The 18,863-nt window shown below is 36.9% G+C and overlaps 8 protein-coding genes and 1 non-coding gene across 9 annotated transcripts; 6 read left to right on the top strand and 3 right to left on the bottom strand.

The window, feature by feature from the left end:
• Positions 1 to 111: 111 nt before the first annotated feature.
• Positions 112 to 2,768, bottom strand: SRC1 (Src1p; the record flags this gene model as incomplete). The annotated part of the gene is made up of 2 exons (XM_056224671.1): positions 112 to 723; positions 855 to 2,768. The coding sequence occupies 2 exons, from the start codon at positions 2,766 to 2,768 to the stop codon at positions 112 to 114; spliced, it is 2,526 nt and encodes an 841-aa protein (XP_056078567.1).
• Positions 2,769 to 3,412: 644 nt separating this feature from the next.
• Positions 3,413 to 5,845, top strand: AMD1 (AMP deaminase; the record flags this gene model as incomplete). Its single annotated transcript, XM_056224670.1, has 1 exon — positions 3,413 to 5,845. The coding sequence occupies one exon, from the start codon at positions 3,413 to 3,415 to the stop codon at positions 5,843 to 5,845; it is 2,433 nt and encodes an 810-aa protein (XP_056078566.1).
• A 262-nt stretch (positions 5,846 to 6,107) lies between these two features.
• On the bottom strand, positions 6,108 to 6,614 carry CGI121 (Cgi121p; the record flags this gene model as incomplete). The annotated part of the gene is made up of 1 exon (XM_056224669.1): positions 6,108 to 6,614. The coding sequence occupies one exon, from the start codon at positions 6,612 to 6,614 to the stop codon at positions 6,108 to 6,110; it is 507 nt and encodes a 168-aa protein (XP_056078565.1).
• A 224-nt stretch (positions 6,615 to 6,838) lies between these two features.
• On the top strand, positions 6,839 to 7,852 carry LFT1 (Lft1p; the record flags this gene model as incomplete). Its single annotated transcript, XM_056224668.1, has 1 exon — positions 6,839 to 7,852. One exon carries the CDS (start codon positions 6,839 to 6,841, stop codon positions 7,850 to 7,852), a length of 1,014 nt encoding a protein of 337 aa, XP_056078564.1.
• A 285-nt stretch (positions 7,853 to 8,137) lies between these two features.
• YMD8 (Ymd8p) lies at positions 8,138 to 9,457 on the top strand (the record flags this gene model as incomplete). The annotated part of the gene is made up of 1 exon (XM_056224667.1): positions 8,138 to 9,457. The coding sequence occupies one exon, from the start codon at positions 8,138 to 8,140 to the stop codon at positions 9,455 to 9,457; it is 1,320 nt and encodes a 439-aa protein (XP_056078563.1).
• A 1,747-nt stretch (positions 9,458 to 11,204) lies between these two features.
• On the top strand, positions 11,205 to 11,307 carry Smki_13.trna4P. The gene is made up of 2 exons: positions 11,205 to 11,240; positions 11,272 to 11,307. It is a non-coding gene; the product is annotated as a tRNA-Pro (tRNA).
• Positions 11,308 to 11,619: 312 nt separating this feature from the next.
• On the top strand, positions 11,620 to 12,462 carry VPS71 (Vps71p; the record flags this gene model as incomplete). Its single annotated transcript, XM_056224666.1, has 1 exon — positions 11,620 to 12,462. One exon carries the CDS (start codon positions 11,620 to 11,622, stop codon positions 12,460 to 12,462), a length of 843 nt encoding a protein of 280 aa, XP_056078562.1.
• Positions 12,463 to 12,563: 101 nt separating this feature from the next.
• On the bottom strand, positions 12,564 to 14,576 carry CAT2 (carnitine O-acetyltransferase CAT2; the record flags this gene model as incomplete). The annotated part of the gene is made up of 1 exon (XM_056224665.1): positions 12,564 to 14,576. The coding sequence occupies one exon, from the start codon at positions 14,574 to 14,576 to the stop codon at positions 12,564 to 12,566; it is 2,013 nt and encodes a 670-aa protein (XP_056078561.1).
• A 1,096-nt stretch (positions 14,577 to 15,672) lies between these two features.
• Positions 15,673 to 17,193, top strand: RRN11 (Rrn11p; the record flags this gene model as incomplete). The annotated part of the gene is made up of 1 exon (XM_056224664.1): positions 15,673 to 17,193. One exon carries the CDS (start codon positions 15,673 to 15,675, stop codon positions 17,191 to 17,193), a length of 1,521 nt encoding a protein of 506 aa, XP_056078560.1.
• Positions 17,194 to 18,863: the final 1,670 nt, after the last annotated feature.

Below are 18,863 nucleotides of genomic sequence, written 5' to 3'. Positions count from 1 at the left end.
CTTTACAAAAGCATTACATATCATACTATATAGTAGGTTAATAATAAACTTTACAATTATGGTCATACAGAATAAATGATAGATCGTTGAAGGATGAGGTAGCAGCGAAAACTATAACTTAGTTTCGTCTTTGGAGATTTTTTTGTTTTCAACTGGATCATTAGGCTCATTAAGCTCCAAAGGCCCTATCCATTCCCAGCATTTCATTATCTCGCCCCTGATTTCAGTTAAATTCGATTTGATATTACTATTATTATGCTCTAAATACTTCACCACTTGCGACCATAAGTGATTCTTGTACTTCAAATTGACAATATCGGAGAGAAAAATGTCACGTAATTGGACTATACTTAAATAAGCGTTTTCTTTCGGATCTGAGATCGATTTAATCTTTTGTAACTTTAATTTCTCCATGGATTGGGTGACGAGCTCTTCAATTTTGGCTTTCTTTCTAAAATAACTTTTCAGTTTGATATCAATTACTTTACTAATGGTGACCAGCAAAAGCACTAACAGTATCGGTCTTTGGAATTTTTTGTATGTTTGGTAGATTTCCCTTTCAAAGCGACATTTCATTCCAATGTATTTCTTGGACGTCGACCGAAAATTCCTCGTCTTGGAGGGGATGGATTCTTCTGGAATATGTCTCTTCTGTCCCTGAATGTCATTGGCTTTAGTGATGTGGTCGGAACTTCTACCAACGTTGTTGTCATTGGTTGATAACTAAAGAAAACAAAGATTAATTGTTAGTAAATTTTATTCAAAAAAAAAAAGAAAAAGAAAAAGACTCATCAAATTTGTTCTTCCACGAGAACAAATTTGATGAATGTTTTCTGAAAGATAATTGTACTCACTTGCCTCCATATTATTTCTGGTTCTTCAGTTAAATCTTTGATAACTTGAATCCACAGATCCTCGAACTCATCATCGTTAATCCAAGGAGCCCTTGCCTCGTTGAATATTTGATAGAGGGTATCTTCCGTCATACCACTCTCGATATCGTCCTTTCCGTCACCGCATGAAATCTGCGCATTTTTGGCCCTTAGAAACTCTAATGATTTCTCAACTACTTCGGAAACCAACTGTTGTTTTTTGTCGTCTTTGACACATTGGCCTTGTGCTGGTATAATTTCTAAAAAGTCAAGTTTGGACGGTGCCAACTTGTAATCAGGTTTGCACTTCAGTTTCAAATAAGGATAGCAAATACCATTGGGTGGACAAGGAATGCATTTTGGCCTGTAGTCTTGTAACCAATGATCCAGTTTCTGAATGAATTCAGCAGACTGACCATTGACTCGATGTGATGGGACTTCATGACCGCAGTAGCCTACTAGTAGTCTTTGTTCTCTATACCAAAGGCCAAATAAGAGAGGAATGACTACAAATATGCAGAATAGAAACAGCGCTAACAATGATTTGCTCAATAGTTTTAAGACTTTTTTCAATTTGTGTCTCATTGGTGCACTGCCCTTATTGGTTCCGTATTTGTGTTCTTGCTTCGTACTAAATTCAACTTCACTGTCATCCTCTAATTGCTCATTGATTTCCTCTTGAAGTTCTTGCACTCTTGTTTCACTCTTTTCAACATCTTTTGCGGTAGGTAATTGGGGAGTTTCGATTCTGGTAGGCACCAAAACTTCATCTTCATCCGATGTCGATTCGCTATCATCGGTTTCTATCATTTCCACTACATTTTCGTTGGCGTCTCTCACAGTTGTCTCCGGATCTGGCGTAGTTACCTCTGCAATCAAAGGTGGTTCCGCTTCAGAACCTGACTCCTCGGATGAAAACAAAGAAGGCGGCTTCTCTCTCTGAAATGGCGCTGGTTGCTCTACTTCGGTAACTAGTTTTGTTGTTGGTTCCTCCTTTTGAGGTAACTTATCCGCAAATGATGCCGAAACTTTTAATTTACTCAGTGGGGTGCCTTGTTCTCTTCCATTGTTGACTTCATATTTTTTTGGATTGTGTTGTATATTCGGTACAAACGGATCATTCTCCGTACCGCTAGAAGTCATAGAATCGTTAAAATGGTCAATGCTTACTGGTTTCCTACCGATCTTCTTCATCGGTGTCTTGACAGAAAGTTTGCCTAAAATAGCGGAACCGTTTTCGTGCTTTTGAGGATCCAAACGATTTACCTTACGTTTTTTAGTCATCTGGTAATCCTTTTCCATTTCTGAATCTGAAGATTGAATATTGAAGGGCTCAACCCTCTTATTTTCCTTTGAGCTTACCTCAGAATCATGGTCGGAATCAGGACCTTTCCTCTTGTTACGAGTATTGGAATTCAGTTGAAAATCGTTGGTATCAGATTTGTAGGAGCTGGTTGTCAACTCATTCTCACCTCCGTCCCCTTCCTCGCCCTCTGTGCCACTAAGTATGATCAAAGGATCGTCTCCCTCATCATCATCATCATCATCATTACTTACATCATCCAGTATTTTATTTTTCTTAAACTGTTTGGCCAAGGGAGAGGCGGATTTCTCTCTGCCAGCCCGTCTATTCCTACGAGAGGAAGATATAGAGGAAGAAGAGGCAGGACGGTCAACCTTCACAATACCTTCGTCACTGGGTTGGACGTTTAAATACATTTTCCGTAATTGCGGGATCTGAGGTTTAACCCTCTCGTCAAACAACCCTACTAGTGCGTTTTTTCTTGCATTGGATGGGAACTCGACGTTATTCTCCACTAATATCCTCCTTAACGTAGCAACTTTCATTGAATTCGGATCAAATCCGTCCTCTAAATATTCTAAGTCACTGTTCATCGCGGCACTAACTGTGTACTGCTACTAATTATATTGTACTCTATTATGGCTCCACGTTCACACTATGAGGTTTTACTTTACTAATAGATACTTCTGACGACCACTTCTCTTTAATGTATTTCTACATAGCATATTGACAGCTTTACAAGTAGATCGATGTCCAGATTAACCCACCACAAATTGAAACAAAAACAAAAACAAAAACAAAGGGGGTTTCCCAAAAGGGTAATCGTAAATACTATTTAAACCCTAGATCTCCATTTAGGGTGATCAATTAAAGTCCTAACATAAGTTGATACGCCCTAAAAATAGTTTTAGGGTTTTAGTGTGTTCTCTTTTCTTTTTCTTTCCTTTTTTATGCGCCTGGCGATGAGAAAGGAGTACTAGCAGCACTAGATTTAAAGGATATATGCATATAACTAAAAAAATCCAAAAAATGCTCATGTTAACGAACTTTCTCCTTTCTCCGCCCGTAAAACCAATACAGTAGTTGACATACATTAATCAATCTTCGAATATTAAGAGGAATTTATTTTATTTTTCCTGTTAACCTGTTTTTGATTTGGAAAAGCTCAATTGGATAGCTAGTACGTTAGACTGGTATAAACATAAAAAAGGGAGCATTCTCGCAGGAATAATATACTATGGATAATCAAGCTACACAGAGGCTCAATGACCTTTCTTTAGAACCCGCTCCTTCGCACGATGAACCAGACGGCTCTGGACTAGTCATAGACATCGATCAAAGAAAGATTGCAGATGAACAAGCTGGTATCGTAATGGGTGATGAGACCCCCCCTTTGGAACAGCAAGATTCACACGAAAGTTTAGCTGCAGATTCTCGGAATGCCAATTTCTCATATCATGAGAATCAGCAATTGCTGGAGAATGGCACAAAACAGTGGGCCCTAGATGAGCATGGTTCTCATTCTGCCATTTTGGAACAGCCATCGCATTCGACCAACTGTAGTTCTTCGAATATAGCAGGAATGGGTAAGGGCCATGATTCCACAGACCATGTATCTCATAATTCTGGGTGTAAACCAAGGACCTTATCTGCTAGTGCTCAGCACATTTTGCCAGAGACACTCAAGTCGTTTTCTGGGACTCCAGCAGTGAATAAGGAGGCACGCAACTCCGCTTCATATAAAATGGGAATGCTTGCTGATGACGCTTCGCAGCAGTTTCTTGATGACCCTTCTTCCGAGCTGATTGACTTGTATTCCAAAGTGGCGGAGTGTAGAGATTTAAGAACAAAGTACCAGACCTCATCTGTGCAAAACGACGAGCAAAACCCGAAAAATAAGCCAAGCTGGGTAGTCTATCCTCCTCCACCTAAACCCTCATACAATTCAGATACTAAGACCGTCGTGCCCGTGACTAACAAGCCGGATGCGGACGTTTTCGATTTCACAAAGTGTGAAATTCCTGGTGAAGATTCAGACTGGGATTTTACCATCAATTCCGATGATTCATACGTTGTTCACAGACCAGGTAAGACAGATGAGTTGATTGCACAAATTCCTACCCTGCGTGACTACTATCTGGATTTGGAAAAAATGATCTCGATATCATCAGACGGTCCTGCCAAATCGTTTGCTTATAGAAGATTACAATACTTGGAGGCACGCTGGAATCTGTACTATCTTTTGAACGAATATCAAGAAACTAGCGTTTCTAAAAGAAACCCACACAGGGATTTCTATAATGTTAGAAAAGTGGATACTCACGTTCACCATTCTGCCTGTATGAACCAAAAACATTTACTACGTTTTATTAAACACAAATTGAGACATTCCAAAGATGAAAAGGTTATCTTCAGAGACGGAAAACTCTTAACCTTAGACGAAGTGTTCCGTTCTTTGCATTTAACCGGCTATGATTTATCCATTGACACTTTAGATATGCATGCACATAAGGATACATTCCATAGATTTGACAAGTTCAACTTAAAATATAATCCAATTGGAGAATCGCGTCTTAGAGAAATTTTTTTAAAGACAAACAACTATATTAAAGGTACCTACTTGGCTGACATTACTAAACAAGTCATATTTGATTTAGAGAATTCGAAATACCAAAATTGTGAATACAGGATCTCTGTTTATGGTAGGTCACTTGATGAATGGGACAAATTAGCTAGCTGGGTCATTGATAACAAAGTTATTTCCCATAATGTTCGTTGGTTAATTCAAATTCCTAGATTATACGATATTTACAAAAAAACGGGCATCGTTCAAAGCTTTCAAGATATTTGTAAGAATCTGTTTCAACCGCTATTTGAAGTGACTAAGAACCCGCAATCTCATCCGAAATTACACATATTCTTACAAAGAGTGATTGGGTTTGATTCTGTCGATGATGAATCTAAGGTTGATCGTCGTTTTCATAGGAAGTACCCCAAACCATCGCTTTGGGAAGCCCCACAAAATCCTCCGTATTCCTACTACTTGTATTACCTGTATTCAAATGTTGCATCTTTGAATCAATGGAGAGCTAAGAGAGGGTTTAACACTTTGGTTTTGAGACCACATTGTGGTGAAGCCGGTGATCCTGAACATCTGGTTTCAGCATATCTATTGGCGCATGGTATATCGCACGGTATTTTATTGAGGAAGGTGCCATTTGTTCAATACTTATATTATTTAGATCAAGTTGGTATAGCAATGTCACCACTATCTAATAATGCGTTGTTTCTGACCTATGATAAAAATCCATTCCCAAGATATTTCAAAAGAGGTTTGAATGTGTCTTTATCTACCGATGATCCGTTACAATTCTCTTACACTAGAGAACCATTGATTGAAGAATATTCAGTTGCAGCGCAGATTTATAAACTGTCCAACGTAGATATGTGTGAATTGGCAAGAAACTCCGTGTTGCAAAGTGGATGGGAAGCACAAATCAAAAAACATTGGATAGGGAAAGATTTCGACAAAAGTGGTGTTGAAGGTAACGATGTAGTCAGAACAAATGTTCCTGACATCAGGATCAACTACAGATACGATACACTATCAACCGAACTGGAATTGGTAAATCATTTTGCCAATTTTGTCAGAACCGTTGAAGAAGAGTGATGGCTTCCAGACATTTGTATATAAGGTAACTTCTAGCAGCTCATAACATCGTGTTTGAAGAAAGCATATTACATTAATCAGAAGTAAATAAAAAATCTTTTATAAAGTTTGCAGTTAGGTACCTCACCTATATACCTCTTAATTGGATGGCGTCTACCAAAGCTCTTGAGAGACCATTTACGTCTCGAGGCTTGAAATCATCGCTTAGTTTATAGATCTATAAAGAAACCCCTCAAAAAAAGAAGGAAAAATAAAGTTAGTATTATATGTTATTGGTATGGCTGTTGCCTATCATTTTTACTTTCAAACATACCTTTCTTATAAGCGATTCGTCATAAAATTTGGACAAATTATCATCAGTAAATTCGATTTCTATCCCCTTAACAATAGAAGATAGAACCGTAGACAATTGCTGCTTATTCAGCCTATCAGTCTCAGTATGAAACTTTAGGCAGATTAACTGTGATGAATCGTCTTTAATTCCAAATTTTTGGAAGGCATCACTAATATTGGAAGTGGGTGAAAGACATAATACACATTCTGAATTCAAGTTTCTTGTTCTCATCTTGTTATAATTTACTTCTACCAAAGTCTTGTAAACTGCAGAATACATTTGCTCCTCTGAACATATTAATCTGGGATCGATAAAAGCAAAGGATGTGGATAATTCGCTCATTCTAGTACGTATCTCCTTAGCATTTTGTACCTGTTCAAACAAAACTAGTGAAAATTTTGTATCAGGAAATTGTGGTATGGTGGATACTATCATGATGATTGTACAGGGGGGCCTATAAAGTAAATTTGGTTGTACAGCCAAATATGTTGGCCGATAGAGATAGTTAATGTATATTTTGGTTAGTGATTGAAATTTTCGCGCGAGAATCATATTTGAAATATTGAATCTAATTAAGTGAATAGCCAACAAATTATGACAAACATCATTTAGAGAGAAAGGGTTAATCAGAATCTAGCTAGTTTTACCGACGAGAACTCATGGACGAGAATAAAATAATTGACCAGTTGTTGGGTAAAGAAGACGTGCCACAAAATGACTCCGACCAAGCAAGAAATGAAGATGTGTCGTTATATGCATTGTTAGATGAGGTGGCGAATGGTAGGCGGTTAATGAGCTGTTTGTTCCATTCATCTATGCAGGTGGGTACTAAGCTAAGTACTACCAAACTTGATGTGAAATGTCGACAAATACAAAGAGACTGGACCGATGAGGAGAAAACCATAACCATGAATTCTGGCGTTTTACAGTTGGATGGGCCAGTTTTATTTTCCTGGAGTCATAATGCAGCGCCTATTTCTAGACAAAAATCTGTCAATACAACTCTGCAGCCGGTCTCCACCCGCAGAGAAAATAATAAGCCCAAGATTACCACTACCAGTCAATTGTTTGATAGGGCTTCTGCAGAGATTGATAGGTGCATAAAGCCCAATGGCAAAAGTTGGGAAGTTAAAGAAAGACTAGAAAAAAATGAGCCAAATGAAACTGATACCAATAAACTTTCTTCATGGGCTAACTCTGATTTCAAAGTAGACCCTCTTCAGAAATTCGTCGCCAAGGAATTGCCAAAATCAAAAAAGAAATCAGATGGTGATCAAGCAAAGAAGCACAAATCGAAAAGGAAGAGTTTTTTTGGATTTTGGGGCCACTCTGGTACTAAATCAAGTTCAAAAAACAAGACCGATAAGTCTACGGAAGTCCAGGACGAAATTGACGAAGACACGGAGGGAAACCTCAGCCAGTCTCCGGACGAGAACATAACCTTCAACGATGGACATACTACGCAATCAAAGCAAGAGAGTACAAGTGACCAACATGCGGAATCCAGAGTATGCGAATCTTCAGCTACTGACACCGAACGCAGCGATTATGATGGGATTGACCAAGCCCCCGCACATGTCAGTCAACAAATTTCCAGTGAGCCCGGTATTGCCAGCATTCCCTCGTTAACACTCGGTTCATTTGTCCCATTACAACCAAAAAAGAAAACTTAATATATATGTTTGCTTGTCATAATATTTATTACGGTCATCCACGACGAGACGCCAAAAAATAAAGCGCAAAACAGATCACACCGATTTTCTTGTCGAGCAAGAAAAGGAGATGGCCTATAATTGAGTCGCATATATAGTGGCATCGTGAAAAGTTGACGTGCTGTTGCAATATTTTGAACTATTTGCTGCCTGGGTTTACGTGTAATTACTTTATTTGTGCTTCTAGTTTGTTGAAGCTACCATAACGAGCGTTTTTTACCTTCGTTTTTCGTGTCATATTTTGATATGAATAGAAGTCTCTTTTTGGCATTTCTATTTGGATGGTATTTCTGTTCAATAGCACTCTCAGTATACAATAGATGGATGTTCGATCCGAAGGATGGGCTGGGTATTGGATATCCGGTGCTAGTAACGACGTTCCATCAGGGTACTTTATGGTTATTATCTGGCTTATACATTAAGCTTAGACATAAACCAGTCTTCAGAAAGGAAAAAGCTTTCAATTGGGGTTTTTTCTTCAAATTCCTACTTCCTACAGCAGTCGCTTCTGCAGGTGATATTGGTTTCAGTAATGTTTCCTTCAAATATGTTCCCTTGACAATCTATACGATTATAAAATCGTCCAGTATAGCATTTGTTCTTTTGTTCGGGTGTATTTTCAAGTTGGAGAAGTTCCATTGGAAGTTGGCCCTTTTAGTAATAATTATGTTCGGTGGTGTAGCATTGATGGTCCTTAAACCAAGTGATCCCAACAGTACAGAAAATGACAGAGCCTTGGTTATTTTTGGTAGCTTCCTCGTCTTGGCAAGCAGTTGTCTTTCTGGATTAAGATGGGTTTATACTCAATTGGTGCTGACAAACAATCCAATTCATACTAAAGACGTAGTAGCAGTCGCAGAATCGGAGGATACTTTTTTTACTGAAAATGAGGATAATATTGACGATGAACCTGTTGTTAAACTTGCTAATAGCAAGATGCTAAAAAAATGCAGAGAATCTAAGCCTCATCCGATTCATACGATCTACCAGTTGGCTCCTATAATGGGGGCTACGCTATTGCTTACCTCACTACTTGTTGAAAAACCGTTTCCTGGCATTTTCAATTCCAGCCTATTTAGGCTTAATATAGAACAGGGCAGTGACGGTACACACCCCACTATTCTCTCTATTATAAAGGGTCTTTTTCTATTAATTTTGCCTGGATTTGCGGTTTTTTTGATGACAATTTGTGAATTTAGCATCCTGGAACAAACACCCGTTTTGACGGTATCTATCGCCGGTATCGTAAAGGAAGTACTGACAGTCATATTCGGTATGATTATTCTTTCTGAAAGGTTAAGCGGTTTTTACAATTGGGTAGGCATGCTCATCATCATGGCAGATGTTTGCTATTATAATTATTTCAGATATAAGCAAGATTTATTACAACGATATCAGTCAGTTTCGACTCAAGATCGCAGTAACGAGGCAAAGGGATTTCAAGACTTCGAGCAATTAGTGAGTAAAAAAAGCGCACCATACTCTATTATCGTTGATTCAACAAACCAAGAGTACGAGCTTGATATTATTGCACAAAATGCTAGTCGTTCATCCCAGCAGGTCTGAGAGCAATAGAGATAGAAAGAAAGGGAATAAGGAGAAGAATAGCACAAAAACTTAAAACGTGAACATATCGTACTTTTAAGTTCTTTTAGAGGGCATAGGTGAATCACATGCCGATAGAAACATTGCATATACTTAAAAAACCCTACTAGATAGACTTTACACTTTTTTTTTTGCAATTTTTTTAATCGAAAGTTGATGATAGGAACCTCGTTAGTTTTATATCATTGGGGGACGGTCCGTTCAAGAGAACTTTCAGAAACATCTTGCAACGTCATTTGAAGCTGCAAAGATATTCAGACTTCTTCAACTGCCTATGTAGCTGTATCATTATATACAGTTAAAGAGAAGGAATCTTTGTCATATGGAGTTCAGTAATCTTCTGATAGATTTCAGGATTCCGTTTCTGTTAAAGGTGTGATGAGGGTGAATTTTGGGCTCATTCTTGAGATTGCATTGTTAATAAAAGCAATATTGTTTTGTATACAGAGTATATTAGAACTCCTTCTTGAGGATATAGGAATTTGCCAAAGGGAATCCATAATTCTACATAAAAATATGTTTATTTATTCCCTTGTTTTATACATTGTTATTCATTCTCTTCGTTTTGTTAACAATCCTTGCGTTTCAGATTTCATTAGAATCGATGACAACATCTCAAAACTTATTTTATCATCTAACACTGAGAAATGGGTGAATTTTGAGATAGTTGCTGATATATAGAATATACTAGAAGGTCTCCTCGAGGATATAGGAATCCCATAGATGGAACTCGTAATTCCACATAATTCTGTATATGCTTTTATTGCCATTTTGTATGTTGTCAGTCATTATCCTATTACATTATCAATCCTTGCATTTCAGCTTCCTTCAACTTTGATGACAGCTTATCACAACTTACGTCATCTTCTAACAACGTATATGATAATATACTAGTAGTATGACTACTATTTGATAGACAATAGTTTATTTTCATTCCAACACAACTAACTATAAGCATTACTGCCAACCATCATCACAAACACTTTACTATCGCCTAGAAAAGGATAAGAGTTGGATAGAATTTAATACATTGTTGTTCAAAAGGTCACGTAGCGAACTTCCTATCCAAGTATTAGGGGAACTTCTGATCTAAACTTACTTGTTGTTCTATCTTTATGTACTCCTTCTGTAATGTAGGTTCCTAAAATACTATTTATATATGCTGGTTATTATTACTTGTTGGAACAATTGATTACTACTATAAATTTATTCATGTAAATTGGAGTAGTTGATGACGAACATTCTTTAACATGATATTAATAATGTTGGGTAAATGAATACAAACATTCTTATGATGATACCAATTATATTGGAGTAGGCAAATTCTAATCATAGAATTTCCTGCACCAATAAGATAAAGACCTATTAATTGACCAGGACTTAGTATATAAGAAGATGAGTTATCATCCAAATCTTAACATCAATGTCCGAATTATGTCTGAACTATTGGGTTTAATATAACCAACCAGCGTGTGTTATATATACCACTCTTATATAAATTAAGAAGGAACGACTCATTATTAATTATTACAACTTACTGAACAATTAATTATCAACAATGCTGCTTTGAGTAGAGTGTCTAAGTTCGTCTCAGATGCGGTCAGCGCTTAACCTTTTAAGTAAATTTTAATGTTTCATTTAGAACATAGTGGTCACTGCTAACGTGTGGTATATTGTTTCAACAATGGCTTAAAACACAAGTTAATAAGGGCGTGTGGTCTAGTGGTATGATTCTCGCTTTGGGCGACTTTCTGTTCAAACAGGAAGACAAAGCATGCGAGAGGCCCTGGGTTCAATTCCCAGCTCGCCCCTTTTTTTTCGGTATACAAAATGATAGTTACCTACTTTTTGAACCAAGTCGATCAGTTGTTGTAGAACTTCCCTCTACTTCATAGTCACTCTATGTAACGATAGTAACTCATATATATTTCTTTTCAAATTAGGAATATTTGATCCGGGTAATAGTATATTATTTCTTTATTTACTTTTGATATGATTTGAACATGTTAAATATAGTATAAATAATGACGAATTGTCTAACACTTAATTTTCACCTGCACCAACTTTCAAATTTCTTGCCTTTTGGAGAAATAAGAAGTTGTTGCGCATATATAGTGGTAACAATGAAGGCACTGGTTGAAGAGATTGATAAAAGAACGTATAATCCTGACATATATTTCACATCGTTGGATCCTCAAGCACGTCGATATACCTCCAAGAAAATTAATAAGCATGGTACAACATCTAGCTCTAGGCCCGTAAAGCGCATCAACTATTCTTTGGCAGATTTAGAAGCCAGACTGTATACATCGAGGCCTGATGGTGATGCTAACAATGTTAGCAGACAGGATGATCGAAATAGCAAGAATTCAAATTCATTTGAAGAAAGGTTCACTCAACAGGAAATACTTCAATCAGACAGGAGGTTTATGGAACTTAACACAGAGAATTTCTCGGATTTGCCAAATGTGCCGACTTTACTGAGTGACCTGACGGGCGTGCCCCGAGATAGGATCGAATCCACAACGAAACCAATCTCCCAGACTTCAGATGGTCTCTCTTCATTGATGGGTGGCGCATCTTTCGGAAAAGAACACTCCAAGTATGGTCATGGTTGGGTGCTGAAGCCGGAGACTTTAAGGGAGGTTCAATTATCGTACAAATCTACAAAACTACCTAAACCAAAGAGGAAAAATACAAATCGTATTGTAGCGTTGAAAAAGGTCTTAAGCTCCAAGAGGAACTTGCATTCATTTCTAGATTCTGCCTTACTGAACTTGATGGATAAGAACGTTATTTATCACAACGTTTACAATAAGCGATATTTTAAAGTTTTACCTTTAATTACCACATGCTCTATATGCGGTGGTTACGACAGCATTTCAAGTTGTGTTAATTGCAGTAATAAGATTTGTTCCGTGAGCTGTTTTAAACTACATAATGAAACCAGGTGCAGAAATAGATAGTAATGATCAATATGTATTTGTAGCCCAATTTTCTTTCTGCATCATATGTATATGTGTGTGAAAGTATTTACAAATCGATAAAGTATGAAAAGCAACAGAACTCATAACTTTGCCTTTATTTTATTCTCACTTTCCAAAGCGTCAAAAATTTCATCTGCAGCTTGAGATAAATAATAGTGTAATTTATTAACACTTACTCCACTCTTGGCTGGTTTGTTCACAATATTAATATGCAACCAGTCGTTGTTCAACATGTATGCTAACCCAAATCCGTTGTCGTTGACTTGAGACCACCCATAACCGTCAAAGTATTCGGAGGATAACTGGGACGTGGAGATCAACCAAGTTGAAGAGTAATTAAATAGAGGATCTTTGAAAAGCGGTGGCACTCGGTCATCATCAGCTCTCATCATATTTTTTAGACCGAAAAAATGACGGTCAATACCATAACCATTTGCAGCGTTCTTTAAATATGTGGAATGCTCTTTAGCAGAATATTTCAAAGCTTGTATCTTTTCAGCAATAGAAACTCCCCCATTTTGCCACTTAGAGACAAATTCTAAGGAAGCAGTGGACACAGATCTACCAGTTTCGGTGCGACCTTTGAAGTACTTTCTTGTAGAAGCAGCTTCGTAAGTTGGTAGTGGACGTTTTAGATATTTGAAAACGGCCAATTGGATGACCTGTTGAATAAATGCATCAGGTGACATGCCGTGGTTCTTTATGAATGTTTTGCCAAATTTGTTGTAGTGCCAGACACGTAGATCATGCTCGTCCATTGTTTTCTTAAATTGCGATTGGGCAGATTCAATTGCTTTGTTGATTTTTGGTGTGATAATGAAAGGTAGTTCCATCGGTTTTAAGGTTGCTTTAGATGATGCGGTAAATACTTTTCTCACAAAGTCATCAGAGTTTAATTTGTTTAATTGCTGACAAACGTAGTTATTCAGAAATAGTGTGGGCGTCCCATCCATTTTTGAATGCTCAGCTAGGAAACCTGATGAACCATTACCAGTTACTAGGAACTGTAACGATTTATCGTAGAATCTATTAATACCATCACCGTGCCAACAATTCTTTGACTTCTCTTCTAAAGTAACAGGAGATTGATCAAGATCCAGACATAGCATAAAGGAAGATTTATGTATTGTTTCTAGTGAATCTTGAGATATAGGATCTTTCGTCAGCTCCATATGGACCTCACGCCATTGATCGCGAGGTAGAGAGGTAAGAGAGCCAATACCGCTCAGTTCAGACTCGGGCTGCGATCCTTGGAATACTACAGAGTACAGCTGCTTCCAGATTTCATTTTCGGATAGTGGTTTGTTTTCACCATTGTGGGTCATTAGTTTATAAAATCTTCCTTTATAAGCAATGGTCATAAAGTTGTTTTCATAAATGGAATAAAAAATGTTCGTGTCTTGGTTATCTTCTGGCTTACCAGGTAATCTCGAAGTGTTAAACATCAATGAGAAACTATTCATACAGAATGGCGTGCCTTTGATAATTTCTGCGGGTAAAGATTCATCTTTAACAGCTTCGATAAATTTTATTACGATTGAGATTATTGCAGTAGCCTTAATTAAAGGATCGTTGTTAATATTTGATAAATGGCTTGGCAGTGGCTTATGAGAATAGAAATAAGACACATAAGGAACAATAGGATCGTTATATTGTAAATAGGATTGGTCATCCCAGAATTTCGACATCCAGTTTCTTTTATTGCTAGCATACTCCTTCAACCGGTCTTGTAAGATAGGTCCCATGTGCTCTGAAAAGTCCTTACATAACAGCCGCTGTCTTTCGAAACTCTCCGTGTCATTGCAAAATGGACGGATGGTTTGCAAGTATTTATCAAGGGTGGAATTCAACTCAGGCACAGGCAATGATGGTAAGTCTTGCTGCTTAGCAAAAGTTGTGCCTTGAAAGTTTGGCCTTTTATCCTGGTAAAACTTATTCGACTTTTCCGCCCAATAGTGCTCTCCGTTGTTTGTCTCCACAGGAAACTTGGTTTTTTGGGTGGAGTATTTGACAATGGCCGAATTCATTGCTCTCCTTGATGCCACTGAAAAATTTTTCAACTTTGACAGAGTTCTTGAATGGCTGATCCTCATGTGTGTTTGTTTTATAATTTAGGGATATACGTAAATATATACCTGAGTAGAAGAATCTTAGGGAAACACACTCTGCACGCCGGCGTTTAGCTGTTCTTATATGCGAAATTGGAGAAGAAGAGGCACTTCTTCAACTACCTTTATTCCGTTTTCTTTGTCGAGCAAACAAGGATGACTTTGACAGGATATAGTCATTCCTTTTACTTAATCCCCAATTATAAACCACAGGGCGAGGGGAATTGATGACGGGGATAAGCAGTCATTTATCCTTTCACCCGGTGGTAGGCCGTAGGTCTCGGCGGCTAAAAAAAAGTTGTCCGCTTCTCAAGTTATCTGAGTTCAGCGGCAAAAAGCAAAGGGAATCATAGCATGGCGGCAACAAAACACAAAGGAAAGGTGAGAAGAAGAAGTCGTAGATAATGGTTTGCTTTGTAGGTTGTGTGATACAATTATAATGAAGAGCTGGTTTATGTAAGGAGGTAAGAGAGCAATCGCATGTTTTTAAACTCTCCTTCAGCCATTTATTTGTGTTCAATAGTTTTCAATTTGTACAACCAGAACCATCCAAAAAGCGAATCGCATTTCGATGCTGTATTGAGAAAAGATGGAAAAAGACGGAGAAAATGACACTGTGCACCTCCCTTTTACTGTTTAGGTCAAGTTGTTTCGTTGAGTATTACCACTGTTTGCTTTCCTTTATTCTGTTTTCTTTATTTTGGAGAGCGCATTGCAAGAATTCCTTATTGGTACTATAAAGTACAGTCTTCCAAGAACACTAATCTTATGTCATATACTACCCGCACAAAATAGTTCCAAGTTACCCGTATTCAAGATGTGAATGAAAAAAAATGAAAAAAAAAATAAAAAAAAAAAAAAAAAAAAAAGGAAAAAAAATGGATCACAATACACATCTCATCTCATCTCATCTCATATGAGATTGTATCGGTAATCTCTTAAAAAAGTAGCAGTTTTTGCAATTGTTTTATTAAGCTGAGTATATTGGAACATTCTTAAATTAAAGGTTATTTTTGGAAAAAAAGTAGGCAAGTAGCAGAAACAAGAGCTAGAATACAAGTCCTAATATGATGCATAAACCATGTTTGAAGTCCCTATAACTTTGACAAATAAGAAGTTTGCTCAAAGAAGAAAGTTAAAGTATCAATACATAAATCATACCTCTAGAAGATTTGAAAAAATTGTAAAAAAATCAACTACTGCACTTAGTTTACCAACGCCCGAAAATTCTGCAGCTGAGAATAATGAAGAAGACGATGGAGAACGAAATGGTGAAGGTGGCGCCTATAGGAGATTGATACTACAGCAGAGAAAAAGAAGAAGAGAACGGCATTGGAAAAGTGTGGTTGGTGAAATTTATTCTAGCACAGAAACTGAGTCGGATTCTCAAGAGGACGCTGAGGAGGATGAAGAGTGTAATACTGAAGGAAAGGAGGAGGATATTGACGAAGAGAGGAAGTTTTGGAAAAAATACGAAAAACCTGAAGAAAGTTTCGAAGTTTGGCGGACAGTGTCTTCGCAAAATAAAAGCCCCATCAACAAACAAAAAATGACTTATCATACGTTCAAAAAAATTGAAAAAAATTCTTTAAGAAAAATGGAAGTTCCGCTTTTGCATTGTACAAAGGAAAGTAAGCTTCACTTTCAATCATTATCGAAAGGCTTGGAACCATTACAACCTTCAACATCAGAAGTCAGAAACTACCGTACAAAACATATAATAACATTAACTAACCTTTTGCATTTGAATGTATCAAGGCATAACTGGTCGCTTGCATATAAAATCTTTGCTACATTAATAAGGATTCCAGGTGTGCAAATCAAGTCTATTTGGGGCATTGGCGTTGAGATACTAAATAATTCACCAAATTTATCAACTAGTCTTGATTTCCTACAATGGATGTGTCAGATTTATTCATCAAAGTTGAGATTTGTTCAGAGCACCAATTACCGTTCCATTGTTCCTCCTTTTCAAACTGGGTCCAGAACACATACTTCAAAGTTTGCCACTACATACTTATGGTCTTCTTTAATCACTTGTCAGAAATCTATGGAACTACCAGACATCAACGACAAGCGCTACGATATGGAGAATGATTTATTGCAAGACCTGATTGATAGGATATCGGAATGGGTACTGACCCCTCCATTTATGGAAGATGCTGAGGTTTGGTTTATTTATGCATCGTGTCATTTATTGAAAGCCGATATTTTATCGAGGCAATTCGCTAATGACAACAAAACTAGCGATCTCATTGGCCTGGATAGGGACATAAAAATTAACCAAGTTATAAAGCATATTCATTATGTGAAGGTATTTCTACAGACTTGCTCAGATAAAGGTGGGTTTACCGTCCCTAACAGGTTGATAGAAAGTCAATTAAAAGGTTTCGAATCAAGACTATACGGAGAGGCACAGGATCTTCGAGAGAGGGAAATGGATGATGATTATAATAGCATTGACGATAATTCTGTGAATAATTCGTTTAGGGACGTGTATGAAACGAACGCGGAATTTCTAGATACGCAGCTAATGGATTTATCACCGGAGAACAACCAATTGGGCGAGATTCCTTATAGCGATGAAGATTCGAGTGAGTGAATCAACCAGGAAGTCAACTTGAGTGCTTTGGACCATGGAAGCTTCAAAGTCATCTCTTGTATTAGGTGAGAGTAAAAAGCATACATGTATATAGTGAGTACATATATTTATATTTGATAGAGTAGTATTTTTGCATATTGATCAGAACAAAAGAAAACGGCATGTTAGCATTATCTCTGCTACCTATTTTTGATCGAAGGTACCACAGGAGGCAACGTACAGTTAGATTTTCCAGTCGACTCTGTAAACAATGAAACAACTTGAGTGTAGCAGCATATAAAGGGAATAGGTGCAGTTAAGTTTTTTGATTGGCAATAGTAGCAGCACCAATGGGGAAGAACACATCAGATAATTATGAAGTGTATCTGTGGTATATATTCTTCATAAAGTTGTCACGTAGCAAGCTTACCTAATCAAAATTTTAAAAGAGCTTCAAATCTGAACTAACTCATTCGTTGTTTCAATCATGAAATATTCAAGTTGCACTTCAGATTCTAGGAAAAAACAGTGTTCATAATTAGTAGTTTATTAAGTTGTAATAATTAAGAATAAGTCGTTCTTTCTTAATTTATATAAGAGGGGTATATATAACACACGCTGGTTGGTTATATTGAACCCAATAGTTCAGACATAATTCGAACATTGATGTTAAGATTTGGATGATAACTCATCTTCTTATATATTAAGTCCTGGCCAATTAATAGGTCTTTATCTTATTGGTGCAGGAAATTCTATGATTAGAATTTGCCTACTCCAATATAATTGGTATCATCATAAGAATGTTTGTATTAATTTACTCAACATCATTAGTATCATGTTAAAGAATGTACGTCATCAACTACTCCAATTTATACGAATTAATCTATAGTATTAATCACTTATTCCAGCAATCACTTTTTCTAACAAACAGGATGTCCTGATAACTCTAACATAATATCATAAATAAGTAACTTTTTGTGAAAACGTAATATGACATGATTCACTGAATGTAACTTATCATGTATATTAGAATGTCGGGAAACCCACTGTTATTCCACTCAGTAGTACAACAGTTCATGCTGTCTCAAGAGGACATACCTCAGTATGAAATCTGAGATAAGTGTGGACTCTGATGTAATTGTTGGGGTTCCATTTTTTAATAAGGCAATAATATTAGGTATGTATATATACTAGAAGTTCTCCTCGGGGATTTAGGAATCCATAAAAGGGAATCTGCAATTCTACACAATTCTATTAATATTATTATCATCGTTTTATATGTTGTTATTCATTGATCCCATTACATTATCAATCCTTGCGTTTCAGCTTCCACTAATTTAGATGACTATTTCTCATCATTTGCGTCATCTTCTAACACCGTATATGATAATATACTTGTAACGTAAATACTGGTTAGTAGATGATAGTTGATTTATATTACAACATTCATGTTGATAATTAGTTGTTTAGTAAGTTGTAATAATTAAGAATAGTCGTTCCTTCTTAATCTATATAAGAGAGGTATATAAAACACACGCTGATTGGTTATATTAAACCCAATGGTTCAGACATAAATCAGAGTGTTGATGATAAGAATTTGGTAATAACTCATCTTCTTATATAATAAGTTCTGGTCAATTAATAGATCTTTATCTCATTACTGCAGTAAATTCTATTATTAGAATTTTTCT

Source organism: Saccharomyces mikatae (assembly GCF_947241705.1).
Source record: "Saccharomyces mikatae IFO 1815 strain IFO1815 genome assembly, chromosome: 13".
Classification (NCBI taxonomy): domain Eukaryota; kingdom Fungi; phylum Ascomycota; class Saccharomycetes; order Saccharomycetales; family Saccharomycetaceae; genus Saccharomyces; species Saccharomyces mikatae.
Note: the sequence above shows the minus strand (reverse complement) of the source record. Positions and strands in the feature narration are given on the sequence as shown.